Genomic DNA, 17,658 nt, shown 5'->3' with positions numbered 1-17,658 from the left:
AGTACAGTGGCACGAGCTCGGCTCACTGCAAGCTCTGCCTCCCCGGTTCACACCATTCTTGTGCCTCAGCCTCCCGAGTAGCAGGTACTACAGGCGCCTGCCACGCCCAGCTAATTTTTTGTATTTTTAGTAGAGACGGGGTTTTACCGTATTAGCCAGGATGGTCTCAATCTCCTGACCTTGTGATCGGCCCGCCTCAGCCTCCCAAAGTACTGGGATTACAGGCATGAGCTACTGCACCTGGCCAATACTGTATTATTTTGCGTTTCTGACACTCATGACTTGATACCTTAAACATTCAAACATATAGAAACACTTATTTGTGTGAACAGCAGTTTCTTTCCTTCAACCAAAGATTGTCAATCTTTAATCTAAAACATGAAAGGAAATAAAATTCAAACACTGCTTCTCCATTACTTGTAAATTTTATTTCTCTCTTCTTAATATATTAACACCCAAATTTGAGCAAAAATATTAAGGATGGATGTGGTGGCTCACGCCTGTAATCCCAGCACTTTGGGAGGCTGAGGTACGTAGATTGTTTGAGCTCAGGAGTTCGAGATCAGCCTGGGCAACATGGCACCACTTTATCTCCAAAAGAAAAAAAAAAAAAGTTAAGAAATCAAAATTTCAATTAATTTTGCCCTTATTGCTAAGCAAATCTGAGTAAATTATAGATTTTAGTAATTTGGGGTAAGAATTCCCAAAACCAGCAGTGCGCCGTGGCTCATGCCTCTAATCCCAGCACTTTGGGAGGCCAAGGTGGGTGGATTACTTGATGTCAGGAGTTTGAGACCAGCCTGGCCAACATGGTGAAACCTTGTCTCTACTGAAAATACAAAAATTAGCCAGGCTTGGTGGTGCATGCCTGTAATTCTGGCTACTTAGGAGGCTGAAACAGGAGAATCACTTGCACCCGGGAGGCAGAGTTTGCAGTAAGTCAAGATCGTGCCATTGCACTCCAGCCTGGGCAACAGAGCAAGACTCCATCTCAAAAGAAAAAAAAAATTCCCAAAACCAGATGTTTAGGAGTTCATTATTGACAACAGTAGAGAATCTCATCTTCAATTTTAGCGATAAATTATATCAAGGGAAATTTTGACAGCCAAAAGTGAAGTCCTGAAATGAAACAGAGCAAAGAAATTATCAATCTAGTAAAGATCCTCAAACAATGCTTTCTGGAGAATAGTTTTAGATAAAATAAGCAAATAAAGAATGAAGATAGCAGAGATAAAGCCGGAGAAGTAGAAACTATCAATGTTTTTACTCCCTTCAAAAATAATGTTGAAACTTAGTACCCAATGCAACAGTGTTGGGAGATGGGGCCAAATGGGAGGTATTTAGATCATGAGAGTTTCACTCACATAAACGGATTAATGCTACTCTTAACAGGGGCTTGTGGGGGTGAATTCACCCCATTTGTCATTTGAGGACACAGCAAGAAGGGCCTCACCAGTTACTGATGCCTTGAGCTTGGACTTCCACCTCCAGAACTGTGAGAAATACATTTCTGTTCTGTATAAATTGCCCAGTCTATAGTATTCCATTACAACAGCACTATACAGACTAAGACAGTGGGAAAGTATGCGTGTCCATTACAGGGAGGGTCAGAGAACAGTTTTCATGAGGCAGAAACTTTTCATTCATATTTTCTCCATGTGACATGCAATACACATGAGATGACTGATGCCAACTCTGGCTGTGTACAGTAGATCATGACTGGTTCACATCACTCCCAAGGTTTCCATATGTATTCACTCTCCTCTCCCACCTCAACACTGAGTCTCTTTCTTATTCCATTCCAAAGTAAAGAGGTCGACCCTAGAACTACAGAAGCCCTTTCAGCCAACAGAGTTGTCTGGAGTTTATGGCATTAGTTTTGGGCAACCGGAAAAGTAAAATACACAACTGCAATACAGAAACTACAAAATTTCAAGTAAGGACTGGCTGAGAGAAGCATTCAGATTGGAGAGGAAGGAATGGCATTGTTGTGAAAATGCGTTCTGGGAACTGACCTCAAATTGAGTTATAGGAGGCTGCAGTCCCACTGGAAAATGCATACTGGCGCCAAGATAACTGCTGCTTCCAGGAACATCCTCCCCCTCCTTAGCAATGTGTAACAGATTGAAGGAAACTCAAACAATCCCTTTAAGCAGGAAGTAAATAGATTAAGAGAGCAACCAGATGGCTTAAGGCACTATCAATATAGCTATCCCCACCCCTCAGCCCCCTACTGGCTTTTCCTTCCTCTTTTTTTCTCATTGTATGAAAGACTACTCATACGTGCATTGCGGAGGAGGAGATCTGCCTTCTCTTACTCCCACTTAAGACTGCCTCCTATGTAAGTTTCTCCTGACTAGATCTTTGACTACCAACCAGCGTGGAGTGGTCTGCCTCTTCTTTGGTCTGAGCTTGCCTTGTGCTTATATAGGGTGGTTCTTAGTCCAGCAGGGCATTTTCCCAACAGCCACCTAACTATTTAACTACATTCACCCTTGGTGCAAGTACCAAAAAAAAAGAAAAAGAAAAAAGAACCAAGGCGATAGGTATTTGCACCATAAACTTCTCCCATCTTGTATGTCCATAATTCTGTATTATTTTGCATTGCTAACACTTATCTCAGTTTGTCTATAGAATTGAATTGGCCTTTAGCCCTATCATATAATAATATACTTTAATTTTAATCACAAAATACATATGTTAAGTAGAACACAATCTGGGACATACAAGATAATACAGAAAAAAAAAAAAGGATGTAGTGGGGAAAAGGAAACAGCACAAAACCAAGTATGATGAAAGAGATAAACTTTGACTTCTAATTTCAACTGAGAATCAATGGACAAAACATCAAAGCCAATATCTGAAATTCATGGTTTCATTCATGTAAGAGTTGGAGAGACAAATGCTAGTATTCCAAAAAAAGAAAATAATTGAGTTTAGGCTTTGGGAAAATCAGATTCCTGTGTTTTAACCGCAAGTGTCCAGCTCCAGCAGGAAGCATGAGAACCCAAACAATGCCCTTGTGCTAATATTGTTAAGTGAAGAATCTGTAAAGAGATAATGAAGAAAATGACATTCACATAAGCTTAAAAGGATATGGGTGTCTTGCTAAAGAATAAAATGTGTGTAGAAATTAGTAAATCAAGGAAGAAATTTTGCTTAGCGGTCAAGCGCATGGGCTTTGGAATAAGATGGATCTGGTTTGAATCTGGCTCCAACACTAGTCGCTTAGTTTTTGGAAAATAGCTTCAATTATTGCTACACACTGGATTACGTTACCCAAATTCTATGATGAAGCCATAACCTCCCAATGTGATGATATTTGAAAGCAAGGCCTTTGGGGGGTAGTTTATGAGGGTAGGGTCCTCATAATGTGATTAGTACCCTTATAAGAAGAAGCATCAGAGGGTGCTCTCTCTCTCACCACGAGGTGAGGACCTTGCATAAATATGGCCATCTGCGAGCCAGGAAGCGGGCTCATACCAGAAATCAAATTGGCCATCCTTGATCTTGGAACCCTCAGAATCCAGAAGACCCAAGTCAACTAAGATAGTAGTCTTCTCTAAAAAGGGGAAACTTTGCTGCATAGGGTTGATTTGAAAAACAAGTGAACAATGCATGTACCACAGTCTATTGCATCATGAAAAAACAATATGCAATAGGTCTTATTGTTCTTAGCAAGGTAAAGACATTTGCAATACTGACAGGAGAAATGTCACCTACAAATACTCCAAAGTGTGAAGTGACATAAATGTTTCTGCATAACTAAAACTCTGGTATATGTGGAACAGTATGGAAAATGAGGCCAGAAAGGTAAAATAGTAAGCTGCTTTTTGTCATAAAGAGGGAAATTGAACCCTCAATTGTTAAAAAATAGGTACACAATTGAGAGATTTTATTCAAAATAATGCCTGATTAATATAAATTTAGTCACTTTAATAATGTAGCTACATAATTTATACATATATATTCACACATTTTCACTTTATCAGAAATTTTTGTATATTTTCGCTTTATCAGAAATTTTGTATATTTTACTAATGATTTTCTGTATGATAGCACAAATTACCATTGTTGGCCACTGCCACAGAGTAGGGGAAAATGCACATTTTTAAGCATTTCTGTCTTCATCTATGAAAATTTCATCTTTGCCATATGAATTATGAAGCATTGTCCTGAATTGCCCTTATTGGTGACAGCAATTTGTGTGTTGTATGCTGGAGTCCCAATTGAGGACATTACTGCATATAAAATGATTATAAGTAAAAGGCAGAAAATGTTTTGAATGGTCATAACTTCCAAGGGTCCTCTACCCTTTGACCTCTGGATTGGGGTTCCCAATGACCGCCCTAATATCCTTCTCTACCTACTGCCTTAAGGCCAACTCAGTGTATCCACATGGGCATAACACCTACTGCTTAAGGCCCAACTCCAGGTTGTATCCACAATAGAAGAACAACCTAAAGCCAGTAAAAGATCACCATGAACACCCAGAGGTGTTTATGGCTGTCATTCCAGATCCTCTTTGCTTTTTCTTGATTTATTCCTTCTTTGATAAAGTTATTCATGTGGTTTCAAATCCAGAATTCAGCTATCCACTTCATGGCCCTAGTTTGGATTAAAACAATCAGCTTTCTTTTGCTCTGTAGATGGCCTTGAATAGTACATATTAACTGTCAATGGGGCCCCTTTTCCACTCATGACCACATCCTGCTTGCAGATCTGCTGCTGGGTTAACACCACATCATCTGCTAGTTGACGCCATTTAGTTAACATCCGGGGGTTACAGCACTCTAAAGGGCATCCATTGTCCTTAACAGAGAAAAATGCACTGCTGAGCAAAGGATTAAACAGGCTCCTCATGCTGCCAGAAGTTCAGTGCATTTTCCGGGATTTTCAAGGCTTCGATGCTGTCATATTGTGAGCCCACTATCCACTTGTGTTTATCCATGAATAATGCAGAAAACATGAGCAATCATGAATCTAATCATTGAAGTAAAGTAACCTAGTCATAGTCAAGAGGACAGCTAGTGTTAAACTCCTTCATATAAATTTGAGGAAGGGTTTACATATTCTCAATGACTTTCTGATCTGGAAATCCCCAGGTTTGTCAGTTATTAAAAATTGGATGAATAATTCAGGTAGTATTTAAACAAATAGCGATTTCATAGCAGATGTTTCCCCATCCAGGAGATGCAGTAAAGTATTGGTAGCAATAGATGCTCCTACCAAGATCTCCTCCTGCCACTGCCACTCTGTGCACAGGAAAGGAGGGAGAAGAAGCCACCTTCCTTCTCTTATATTTGAGCATCTTTTAAGGGAATATAGGTCTCTAATGACCTACATGTAAGTCTGCTGGGTAAGGAAGTTCTAATGTTGGAATTCCTTTTGGCTATTTAATTTTGTGGAAAAAAACTTATTTATTTGTATTTATATACATTTATGAGGTACAACTGTAATTTCCTTACATGGACATATGGCATATTGGGGAAGTCAGAGATTTTAGTGTACACATCACCTGAAAAATGTTCACTGTATCCATTAAAGTAATTTCTCAACCCCCACTTCCCCTCACCACACCCTCTAGCCCTTGCCAGCAGGAAACTGTTCATTTTCTCTGACTAACAGAAACGAAAGCTAAAAACACTGGTGGGAGGAGTCTCCACATTGCTCCTATTCCATTCTCTCTGGGGCAATAGCAGAATAGGAGCAAGCCAGCACTAGTCAGCTAACTGACTCAATCAAGGCCTTTTTTCCTTGTTATCTTTGCACATACTTCATTTTCTTGGCGTTTCTGAAGATTACAACATCCTGCGGTTCCGTTTCTGGGAACTTTACTGATTTATCTCCCCCCCTCGCACAAAATAAGCATTGGTTTCTGCATTGCTGAAGATCTCAAGATCTGGACTAGTGTTGAAAAAATTTCCAGTGAGGTGAGTACTGTTGCTGATTTTGTAAATGTGATCTTTTTCCTTCCTTGAAGTCCCCAAAATCACAAGGGGACAATCAGTGTTCGTTATTCAGGGTCATGGGATGATGGGAGTAGGGCTGGGTATTCAGAAAAGTTGCCGAGTTGCTTGATATGAATCCTTCATTTACTTAGGAAGATAACAGGATTCTTTTGTTCCACCACAACTGAGGACTGAACAAGAGAAAATGCATTTTGACCACTGCAGATTTTAAAACTAATTCTCTGAGTGTGTATTAGCGTAAGTTGGTACTTAGAAGAGGGCTTTGGTTATTTTGGCTGGAAGAAGCATTGGAAACTTGGTAGCTGTGGTGGGTTCTCAAGATAGTGATGTGAAAAAAGTATCATGAACGAATATTAAGTAAAAAACACATCTGAACATAGAGGTGTATTATATGACATCATCTCAATTTTACAAAACATGAGAACAAATGTACACATAGAGTAGAAAATTTTTTTAAGTTTCACAAACACAGTTATTCATGGTACATGGTGTCTTAATATTTTCATAAATATGTTGATCTTTTACTTTAGCTCCATTCTACAGCGGGAGCTAGGGGCAGAATTTCAGTCATTTTGGAATTACTCTCTGCCCTCCTGAAAGTTAATGATTTTTTTTTCCCTTGTGGCAGGGTATAGGGGAGTGGAGGGGAAGTCAATTAGGAAAAGGTTACTATTGCTTACTTTTCAAATTTTTAAAAGATGTTTTCTATAGCCTGGTACAATGTTCATGTGTGCTTAAATGGAATGTGAGATTTTTAAATGTTGATTTCAGAATTTTATTAGATAAATGTTAAGTTTACTAATTGCGTTGTTCAAATTTATTATGTCATTACAGATTTTTTTACCTTGTTCGTTTAGTAATTGAAACATAAACTGAAATCTCCTATTATAAAGTTTGCTTTTTCGGCCAGGCACAGAGGTTCACGCCTGTAATCCCAGTACTTTGGGAGACCAAGGTGAGCTGATCACTTGAGGTGTCAGAGGTTCCAGACCAGCCTGGCCAGCCTGGCGAAACCCCACCTGTATTAAAAGTACAAAAATTAGCGGGGTATGGTCGTGCATGCCTGTAATCCCAGCTACTCAGGAGACTGAGGCAGTAGAATCGTTTGAACCGGGAGGCAGAGGTTGCAGTGAGCCGAGATTGTGCCACTACACTCCAGCCTGGGCGAGTGAGCAAGACTCTGTCTCAAAAAAAAAAACTGTTTTTTTTCCTTGTAGTGCTCTCACAATCACATATATATGTGTACATATAATATACATTCACACACAAATATATGTATATATAATCATGTACACAAACAGGTACATACATATAAATATATGTGCGTGTAGTGATGTCTGTGCATGTGTGTATACGAAGAGAAATATATACTAATTATAGTACCACGAAGCACTATAAAATAATAAATAATATCATTAGATAAATTAGATAAATTCATAACTAAAACTGTTATAATTTCCCAGGCATTGAACCTTTTATCATTATGTGGTATCTGAAGTTACTTTTGGGCTTAAGGTATATTTAAAGTTACACAAACATAGATAAACTGGCTTTCTTTATTTATTCTTTGCAAGATAATTTTTAACAGTTTTTTTCACTTTTTGTTAAGAACATGTATGTAGATTTCTTAAATCAAATTTGATGAAAGTTGTCAATTAACAGGTCAGACCTTTTAGGTATATGCTGGTAATTAACAATCTGCTATTTTTTCTTCAATTTGTGACAAATTTATATCATCTCACTATCTAAGACAATTGCTTTAGTGTATTATCATGTTCTTTTTCTTTCTTCCCTTTACCATGCTGTTGGAATTTCTGTTTCTCTTCTCTTTGATCAGGGCTTTCTTTTAAGGCATTAGGAGCACCTAAAAAAGTTTATTTTCACTCTTTTATCTTTTGGCTGGCAGCATTTTAATTTTATTCATTGTTTTCTTATTAAATATTATTTCAATAGATGTTTTCTTGTGGCATGAGTCTTTGTCTTGCAAAAGACTGCGGCCCTGAGTATCACAAAATAATTTTTGAGACTCTTCTATTTAAATATCATTGTGCCTAAATTAAAACTCTAAATGTAAAATTCTATTTTCCCTTAAGACAAGATGAAAGCACCTCTTCTGTGCAGTGGAGCTAGATACATTTTGAAATTAAGAATCTGGAGGCTTCAGAAAGGCTATTTAGTGTATATATTCTAGATACTGTCTTACTGGAAACTCCACTGGGATATAAATAATTACTCCAAAATCAAAAACACTAATATTGCAAAACAAAACATGTGAACGTTCACATTTAAGTGAAATAAAGATTATACATAGCCTACTGTCATCCCAAATCTGGTTTTATTTTGCAAATAAATCGTGCTGTCACACTTGTTTAGAAACATGTGCTCGGTGCCACAAAGAAAAACCAGCACTTAAACAGGAAATTTCTCAGCAAAGCGTATTTGCTTCTACAGAAGGATGCTGCCTGCGTCAGTCACAACACACTGTCTAAGCTGACCAGATTGGCTACTGCTTTAAATTGTACAGGGCTAATTAGGCAGGAAGGAAGAGACTGTCCCTTAACAATTAGGCGGGAAGGCATGTCTGGGGTGCGGCAAAGGAGGGAAGGGTTGTTTACAGAACAAGAAAGAACAGGAAAGTTTGAAGAGGAACTTATTGTTTCTAGCACACTCACAAAATAAGTCAAAACTTTCCACTGAAAATTTTTTTTTTGGTTTTGCAATTGATATGGAACTTTGGACCAGTATTATATAAAAACGATTCCATTGTCCTGCTTCGGACAGTTTTGATGTAGCGATTCACTTTCAATTTGATTCTTGAATCTTTGTAGGTGATCTATGCCTCATCTGAAGGCTTACAGAGTAGTTTTGTTTATTATATTCTTCAGTTTGACTATAATGTGTTTTTGTATAGATTTTACCTTCATTCTCTGGACCTTTTCAATCCGAGGAGCCTCCTGTTCTCATAAGAATGGAGCAATTTTTTTTTTTATGGAATCTCGCTCTGTCACCCAGGCTGGAGTGCAGTGGTACAATCTCCGCTCACTGCAACCTCCATCTCTTGGGTTCAAGCGATTCTCCTGCCTCAGCCTCCTGAGTAGCTGGGACTGCAGGCGTGTGCCACCACACCTGGCTAATTTTTTGTATTTTCAGTGGAAATGAGGTCTCATGATGTTAGCCAGGATGCTCTTGATCTCTGGACCTCGTAATCCGACCTCCTCGGCCTTCCAGCATGCTGGGATTACAGGTGTGAGCCATCGCGCCTGGCCCAATTAATAGCCCCTGAAATTTAAATATCTTGGTTATACAAAAGATACACAAAGACATCATTCCCAAACTTTAAAAAATTCATTAATTAAAAATTTTTGGAATCCATATCTTGCACTGTCATCATGGAAGTGTACAGGTGTTAAGAGGTCAAGAGGAGTGACACTCTGTCCATAAGGGGACTCTGAAAAATCTACCAGGAGACAAAGCCTCAGTTGAGTCTTAAGGTTGTATGGGAAGTAGTCAAAGAAAGAAATGTGGAAATGGCTTTCAGGGCAATAAGAAGGAACTGGAAAAGTCATGAGGCATGAAGATGCAAGGCGTCCAGCACCTTTGTGAAGCATAGATACAAGGAATACAAAAGTACTAGGAGCAAAAACGATGCAGCTTATTCAGCACTTTCTGAGACAGTATAGGAAGCAAGGAATTTTTGGAAAGAAAAAGGAGAAATATTGAAGGATTTCAGTGGAATATAAATGTGGCTTATCGAGAGAACACTGGTTGTGCAAAAAGAAATAATTAGACAAATCAAGTCTGAAATAAGAAAAATAAAACAACCAATAAAATAATTTCAGTGAATAAATACTGTGATGCTGCACTAGAAAGCATGCGGATTTTCAGCAAAGTGATGGTTTTATGGGTACGGAGAACAGAAGCCATGGTCTAGCACCAAAGAAGGGAGGATGCTAATGACAGCCAACTAGGGAAGAGTCAAGGAGAATAGTGTCGGTGCCGCAGCATGAAACTGTAGCGCTGTAGCAGAAGGTTATTCATATAAGGTGGGAGGCTGCAGCCCATTTACACCTAGGCCACTCCAGTCATACTGGGTGTGGGAAGATTTAAGAAACAACAGGTGGGATCTGGGGAATAGGCTCCAGCCCTAGTAAAGGATAAGAAGAGGAACCAAGGGCTTTGACACTGCAGAGCTCACACACTAAACACTGAGACAATTGCTTGTTCTCAGACCTCCCTCTAACAACTGGACCCAACTCAACTATTCTCATTCAAAGGGAAGAATTTCTTAGACATTCCTAACACAGCAGTTCTCCACTCAATTTCTACAGTAACACATTTGGTCATTAAGTCCCTCTTTATCACACATATTCATGAACAACTCTTTCATATGGGCCACTGACTCACATAGGCATACATCATCTTTTAAATTGTCTTATACACGTGTAACACTGTATACCATTTTCTCTTGTAGGCTCACTTATATCTGTAAAGATGGAAAAAAAATACAAGAACATTGTTCTACTGAAAGGATTAGAGGTCATCAATGATTATCATTTTAGAATGGTTAAGTCTTTACTGAGCAATGATTTAAAACTTAATGTAAAAATGAGAGAAGAGTATGACAAAATTCAGATTGCCGACTTGATGGAAGAAAAGTTCCGAGGTGATGCTGGTTTGGGCAAACTAATACAAATTTTCAAAGATATACCAACACTTGAAGACCTGGCTGAAACTCTTAGAAAAGAAAAGTTAAAAGGTAATTGGGAAGAGGGAACACCCATTCCCTGCAACCATCCCCAAACCCTCCCCAACCTTGATTAGACCCCCACCTCGGCCATACTTGAGATGTGTTTTCCCCAGTTTGTGACTCAACTGCTGAGACAATGTGGGTACTTCAGAGGCCAACAAGTTGACAACTTAGGGCATTCCATTACTGTTGTGGATTGATGGATTTCAGCGTGTCTATTTGGGATCAGTGAAAGAACAAAAGTGAGAGGGAGTTGAAGGGGGACTGAGACTTCTAGTACATTAGAAAGCTCATATAATAATAAAATCATAAAAATTGTTGTTTAAATTCAAAATATGTGCATTTAGTCAATTATCTGTTCTATTGAGACTATTTAACCCTTTATAATTTAAAAAAATGCAGTACTTAAATGTGAGCCTGCCTCTCAGAAGTGTGATCTCCCCTCTTGTTATATCAAGTTGAAAAAAAAAAAGGATTTAAAAAAGTGTAAGTTCAAAATCAGTATATCCTACATCATGGAAACCTTTGACTGGTTTCTATAATTTAAATAGCTTACCTGGGGAATGTGACCTATCAGTCTGTGTCATGAAGACATTTGTTTTTAAAAGGAAATGATAGGAGAACTACACTGTGAAAGGGTTGACTGAAGCACATGGAGTTCAGAGAACAGGAAGCATGTGCTTAGTGCACAGGGGAGGAGTGAGGAAAGTGCTGAGGAGCATGAGTCAGTGCCTGTGCCTATCTTGTGACTGCTGGCCTCCTTGAGGCCAGGCTGGGCTAATGCAGTAGAGGTAGACTGAAGCACAGCTGAACCCTCAAGCAGGAACTGAGAGCAAATTGTATTGAAACTGCTTCAGCTGTCAGAGATCGTTTATATGTCGTCTTTTTTTCTGCATTGGTTGTGAATAAAATTGAATCTATTCCAGCAAAACAACTAGCCCCATCAAGAAAGAGGAAGAAGGGAGTCGATCCTGCTTCACCTGCACCCTCCACAAGTGGCACTGTCAACACTGAAGGAGTAGAGGCAACTCCTGGAGCTCAGGTAAGCTTCAGGGAGAGGAGCAGGCTTCCAGTTCCACAGAGGAAGCTCTGCTATGGCTCTTCCACTCAACTTCTCCAGCAGGCAGTTATTTCTTCCATGCTTCCCATCAAGTTTCAGATTTACCAAATTGTATGATAACTTAACATCTTTTTGATGATCAAAGCAATGAGCCAAACACATGAATAAATATAATGTAAATATATATAACATAAATGTGATACCTTCGTTCTTGTAGAGTGGAGTGTCAACGTGACAGTCAGGTAAGTAAATACTTCGTCCATGTGTATAAAACCTAGTTTTCTAATCCCAAGTCAGCACATCCCGTAACAGAAATAATTAGAGAAATAATGTGTATAACATTCTCCTCTTTCTTCATTTAATGAAACCATCTATGCCCACCTCTTACAACTGACCAGAGATGGGCAGCAAGCTCTCAAGTTTCTAAGAAACACCTTCTTAGGAATAATGAAACCACTATCCAATAACGAAAATGTGCTCTACTTCAATTGGCACTGAAAACGAATAACAGAAAAATCAAACCACTTGCAGAAAAGAAAAAAAACAACCAAAGAAAAGGCTGGAACGAAAGGGAGTAAGATGTCCGAGAAGCAGACTCAGCCTTCCTGTCCTGCAGGAGCCGGCTTGTCCGCAGCCATGGGCCGTTCCCCACCTCCCAAGACCTCATCATCAGCTCCACCCAACACTTCCTCAGCTGAGGTACACTCTTCCTGGTCCCGTTTTGCTTTGTTTTTTTCAACCCAAAGTAAAGGACTGATTTCATCTGTTACTTAAAAATTGCATTGATAATTTGCTAGTTAATCAAATGTTCGTATTGAGAAATCACTACATTTTGATCTTTTGCTTCCACAGGGATACTTGATGAACTTGACATTATCTGTGACTGCAGGAAGTTTTCTGTTCTGTGTTGTCTGGGGAAGGGAGAGAGAGCTGTGGAGTACAGAACTGTCAGCTGTGGGCTCGCTGTCTACTGTATTCCATGTCAGACCTCTCCAGCACCTGCTAGTTTGTGAATGAGGTTATCCATACCTTCAGCACTTTTTCTTATAGATTAAACAACCCTCCTGCATTAAAAGTGTTCTATTGCAATTCAAGGAGACTGAGATGTTAAAGAGAAAATACGTTAAAGAAAACCCACTCTGAGCCCCAGGTTTCTGTGAGCACGCTACCTGCTAGAGCCCTGACACTGAGAAAGGCTACGGTAGTGGGAATGACACTCTGCAGAGTGTCTCCGGTCTGAGCCTACTGAGAGGATGGCATTCTGAGGGGTTTATCACACATGTGTTCTCACCCGCTGTAAGCTAACTGAATCTTGGGTAGAAACACTACGAGATGTGCTCTTAAAATTGCCCTGTCTACACTGGTGATAACTGAACACTCTTCATGTCTGTAGTTTGTAGTGGGCACCATTTTTCATTTTAAGTGTCATTTAACTTTGTCTATTTTTAGGCTCTGGCACTTTAAGCTGGTAAGAGAAATAGTATAAGAAATTATTTCATTCTAAAATTTATTATTTATCTATTTACTGTTGTTGTTGTTGTTGAGACAGAGTCTCGCTCTGTCACCCAGGCTGAAGTGCTGTGGCACGATCTCGGCTCACCGCAGACTCCACCTCCTGGGTTGCTGGGATTACAAGCGCCTGCCACCACACCTGGCTAATTTTTGTACTTTTAGTAGAGCCAGGGTTTCACCATTTTGGCCAGGCTGGTCTCGAACTCCTGAACTCAGGTGATCCACCCGCCTCGGCCTTCCAAAGTGCTGGGATTATAGGTGTGAGCCACCGTGCCTGGCCCTAAAATTTATTTTAAGTTACTTCATGACACTGGCTTTCAGTATCCACTGGTCTTATGTTGCTCTTATGCTTTATTTCTTAAGGATGATTCTGTTTAGAGAAAGGTCGTCTTTTCACTATATGGTCTCCTCTATTACTTCCTTTTGCTATTATACCAGTTTAAGGTATCTTCTGCCCTGGCTAGCAATCCCTGTCTATCCTGACTCCAGCTCTAAACATCCGTGCCAGTTTTGGGGCCCTATGTTATACTGAGTTCACTGAATAGCAGTTCTGTATTTCTCAATTAGACATTTTTCTTTGTTCTCCTGTGCTATCATACGCAGAACCCGAAAACAGTGGCCAAATGTCCGGTAACTCCCAGAAGAAATATTCTCCAAAAGGGCCCAATGATAGTGAAGGTACTGAGTACAACGAAGCCATTTGAATACGAGACCCCAGAAATGGAGAAAAAAATAATGTTTCATGCTACAGTGGCTACACCGACACAGTTCTTCCATGTGAAGGTTTTAAACACCAACTTGAAGGAGAAATTCAATGGAAAGAAAATCATCGTCATATCAGATTATTTGGAATATGATAGTCTCCTAGAGGTCAACGAAGAGTCTTCTGTATCTGAAGCTGGTCCTAACCAAATGTTTGAGGTTCCAAATAAAATCATCAACAGAGCAAAGGAAACTCTGAAGACTGATATTCTTCACAAACAAGCTTCAGGAAATATTGTATATGGGATATTTATGCTACATAAGGTAAGTCCTCAAAATTTTTTTGTTTCATTTTTCCACCAACACCTGAAATTAAAAGCCTTGATGTGTGAGATGAAGCTTTGCCTATAAACTGGATATTAGAATCCAGGACTCTGAAGACGAATGGCAGGTGGATAAAGCCTTCTCTGAAGATAAGACTGGGATTAGGGGACCTGTTAATGTTTCTTTCCCAAGTTCTCCATCCCAGAACACTAAACTTTAGTCTTTACAGTAATGTTCACTGAGAAACCTTAAGACTTTATCAGTTGTTATTATCTATGCTAAGTGATCAAGGACAGTGTGAGGTCTACATCCATACACATGTAATACTAAGTTTATCCCTTTGGTTGTTATCTCTACTGTCATAAAAATCACATTGTTTTTATTTTGAATGAAGTATTGTCCTCTGAGGCTTGAGTTCTGGTTGTGACAGTCAGAATAAGAAATAAATTGACTGGAAAACTCATGACTGGAAAACAAATGCAGAAAGTAGGTAGGACAATGTTCTGACCAAATGAAACTAATTCATCATAAAGAAATGGAACAATTGGGAAATACGAATTTGGATGATACTTGGAAAATCAGGTAATCTAAATTTGTCATTTATATATAAGTAACCAAAAAAATAGAGCACAGAGTGCTTTTCCTGAAATGCTCCAGTCCAAATTCATGAAACTAGTTATCATGAGATATTCAACCCCCCAAAAAAGCATCTATCCTCTGCTATTGATTCAAGCAATTTCTTATCTGATCAATATTCACTATCCATTATATTTGTTTCCTAGAACAAGCCATTTAACCTGCATTACTTTCTGTACACATTCTTTTTGTTTGTTTGTTTTTTGAGACGGAGTCTGGCTCTGTAGCCCAGGTTGTAGTGCAGTGGCGCGATCTCAGCTCACTGCAACCTTCGCCTCCTGGATTCAAGCGATTCTCCTGCCTCAGCCTCCCGAGTAGCTGGGACTATAGACGTGTGCCACTACGCCTGGCTAATTTTTTGTATTTTTAGTAGAGATGAGGTTTCACCATGTTAGCCAGGATGGTCTCGGTCTCCTGACCCTGTGATCTGCCTGCCTTGGCCTCCCAAAGTGCTGGGATTACAGGCATGAGCCACTGCGCCCGGCCTATGTACACACTCTTAAAAAGATGATTCTTATAAACCCAATTCTAGAATGATGAGTAATAGCGAAAAGCTGGAATGTTTGAGCTCAAGGACTTGGTTTCAGGAGGGGGTACAAATATTGAAAGAGACTCAGTAAACGCAGAAGGTAGAAAAGTAATTAGAGAGTTACTAAAAGCTTGCTTTTCTTACAGATTCCTCATCATTCACTGAATAAACAGTTGTAGCAGATATCCATTGTTTTTGCATAGGGCCAGAGACCTAAAAAGGCTATCAGAGATTTCAGCTTCCTCGGTATCAAGGTGCTATGGGAAGCATAGCTGCCCTGGAGGTGAAAGCAGTAGAAATTTGGAAGAAAACTCATTGTTCTAGAACTCTCATAGAAATACCTCAGATAGGAAAGACTTAAACAAAAAGGATATTGAGGGAGGGCTCTCTGCAAAGATCTGGCCTAAGATATATGCATATCTGTACTAGCAGTTGCTCTCCTGCATCTTGTTTAACTCTCTTACAAGGGACTTTAGCCCATATGTGGTTGTTATTAATTACATTCTCAGGAACAGAATATTAATTTTCTGTTACAGAAAACAGTAAATCAGAAGACCACAATCTATGAAGTTCAGGATGACAGAGGAAAAATGGATGTAGTGGGGACAGGACAATGTCACAATATCCCCTGTGAAGAAGGAGATAAGCTCCAACTTTACTGCTTTCGACTTAGAAAAAAGAACCAGATGTCAAAACTGATTTCAGAAATGCATAGTTTTATCCAGGTAAGAATTAAATAGGCAAATATTAGTTTTCCAAAGTGGAAATGATTTGCTTTAAGTTTTGGTAAAAACAAATTTGTAGATTTTTTTGTAGAGTTCAGCAGGAGGCATGAGAAAACAGATGTTCTCCTTGTACTCACATTTCCTTTTTTAAATTATTTTTTTTCTGGATGGAATGATATGATAGGAAGGATACAATTTTAAAAAGAAAGAAAAGCTGAACTTTATTGAAGAAATTAAACTCTGAATTTTATATAAACTTTTAAGTGATTGTAGGGTTGGGATTTAAAATTACATGTTTTCTATTTGTGAATTCGAAAACGTCGTGTGTGTGTATGTGTGTGTGTGTGATACTTTCTAGTTTGTAACATTAAAATACACATATGTGTGTATTTAGTGATCCATAAAAATACCTAGTTTGAAAATTAAAATTATTTGCAGTGATCAAAATTATGTCCCACTGACAAAGTTGTATACAAAGGAGGCTCTCTAATTTGTTAATTTGAATTCAAATATTTACCTGTTAAGTTTCCTTACAGTACATGATTTTACACTGTTGCCATTTTGAATGTTTTTAATTATTTATTTCAGTAGGTTTTTGAGAAACAGGTGGTGCTTCATTATAGGAATAAGTTCTTTAGTGGTGATTTGTGACATTTTGATGCACCTCGTCCAAGCAGTGTACACTGTACCCAATGTGTAGTATTTTATCCCTCACCCCCTCCCACTCTTTCCCTTGAGTCCCCAAAATCCACTGTATCATTCTTATGCCTTTGTGTTCTCGTAGCTTACCTCCCACTTATAAGTGAGAACATACAATGTGTGGTTTTCCATTCCTGACTTACTTCACTTAGAATAATCGTCTCCAATTCCATCCAGGTTGCTGTGAATGCCATTAGTTTGTTCCTTTTTGTGGATGAGTAATAGTATTCCCTGGTGTATACATACCCCATTTCTTTATCCATTTGTTTACTGATGGGCATTTGGGCTGGTTCCATATTTTTGCAATTGTGAATCGTGCTGCTGTAAACATGCATGTGCAATGATCTTTTTTTGTATAATGACTTCTTTTCCTCTGGTAGATACCCAGTAGTGGGATTGTTGGATCAAATGGTAGATCTGCTTTTCAGTTGTTTATTTATTTATTTATTTATTTATTTATTTATTTATTTATTTATTTTTGAGATGGAGTCTCGCTCTGTCGCCCAGGCTGGAGTGCAGTGGCGCCATCTCAGCTCACTGCAAGCTCCGCCTCCCGGGTTTACGCCATTCTCCTGCCTCAGCCTCCCCAGTAGCTGGGACTACAGGCACCCGCCACCTCGCCCGGCTAGTTTTTTGAATTTTTTAGTAGAGACGGGGGTTTTCACCGTGTTAGCCAGGATGGTCCCGATCTCCTGACCTCGTGATCCGCCCGTCTCGGCCTCCCAAAGTGCTGGGATTACAGGCTTGAGCCA

The 17,658-nt window shown here is 39.2% G+C and overlaps 1 protein-coding gene across 2 annotated transcripts in view; it reads left to right on the top strand.

The window, feature by feature from the left end:
- Positions 1–5,645: 5,645 nt before the first annotated feature.
- Positions 5,646–17,658, top strand: part of IFI16 (interferon gamma inducible protein 16) — a 42,599-nt gene continuing 30,586 nt past the window's right edge. The window contains exons 1-7 of one of the 2 annotated variants that reach the window (XM_017875523.1): positions 5,646–5,933; positions 6,807–6,927; positions 10,444–10,728; positions 11,646–11,761; positions 12,311–12,478; positions 13,895–14,317; positions 16,019–16,207. In XM_017875523.1, coding sequence (XP_017731012.1) covers positions 10,464–10,728; positions 11,646–11,761; positions 12,311–12,478; positions 13,895–14,317; positions 16,019–16,207 — 1,161 coding nt within the window. In that variant the 5' untranslated portion in view covers positions 5,646–5,933; positions 6,807–6,927; positions 10,444–10,463. The remainder of the gene's footprint in view (positions 5,934–6,806; positions 6,928–10,443; positions 10,729–11,645; positions 11,762–12,310; positions 12,479–13,894; positions 14,318–16,018; positions 16,208–17,658) is intronic. The other variant, XM_017875522.1, reaches the window with a different exon arrangement.

Source organism: Rhinopithecus bieti, unplaced genomic scaffold (genome assembly GCF_001698545.2).
Source record: "Rhinopithecus bieti isolate Rb0 unplaced genomic scaffold, ASM169854v2 scaffold_10132, whole genome shotgun sequence".
Classification (NCBI taxonomy): Eukaryota; Metazoa; Chordata; class Mammalia; order Primates; family Cercopithecidae; genus Rhinopithecus; species Rhinopithecus bieti.
Note: the sequence above shows the minus strand (reverse complement) of the source record. Positions and strands in the feature narration are given on the sequence as shown.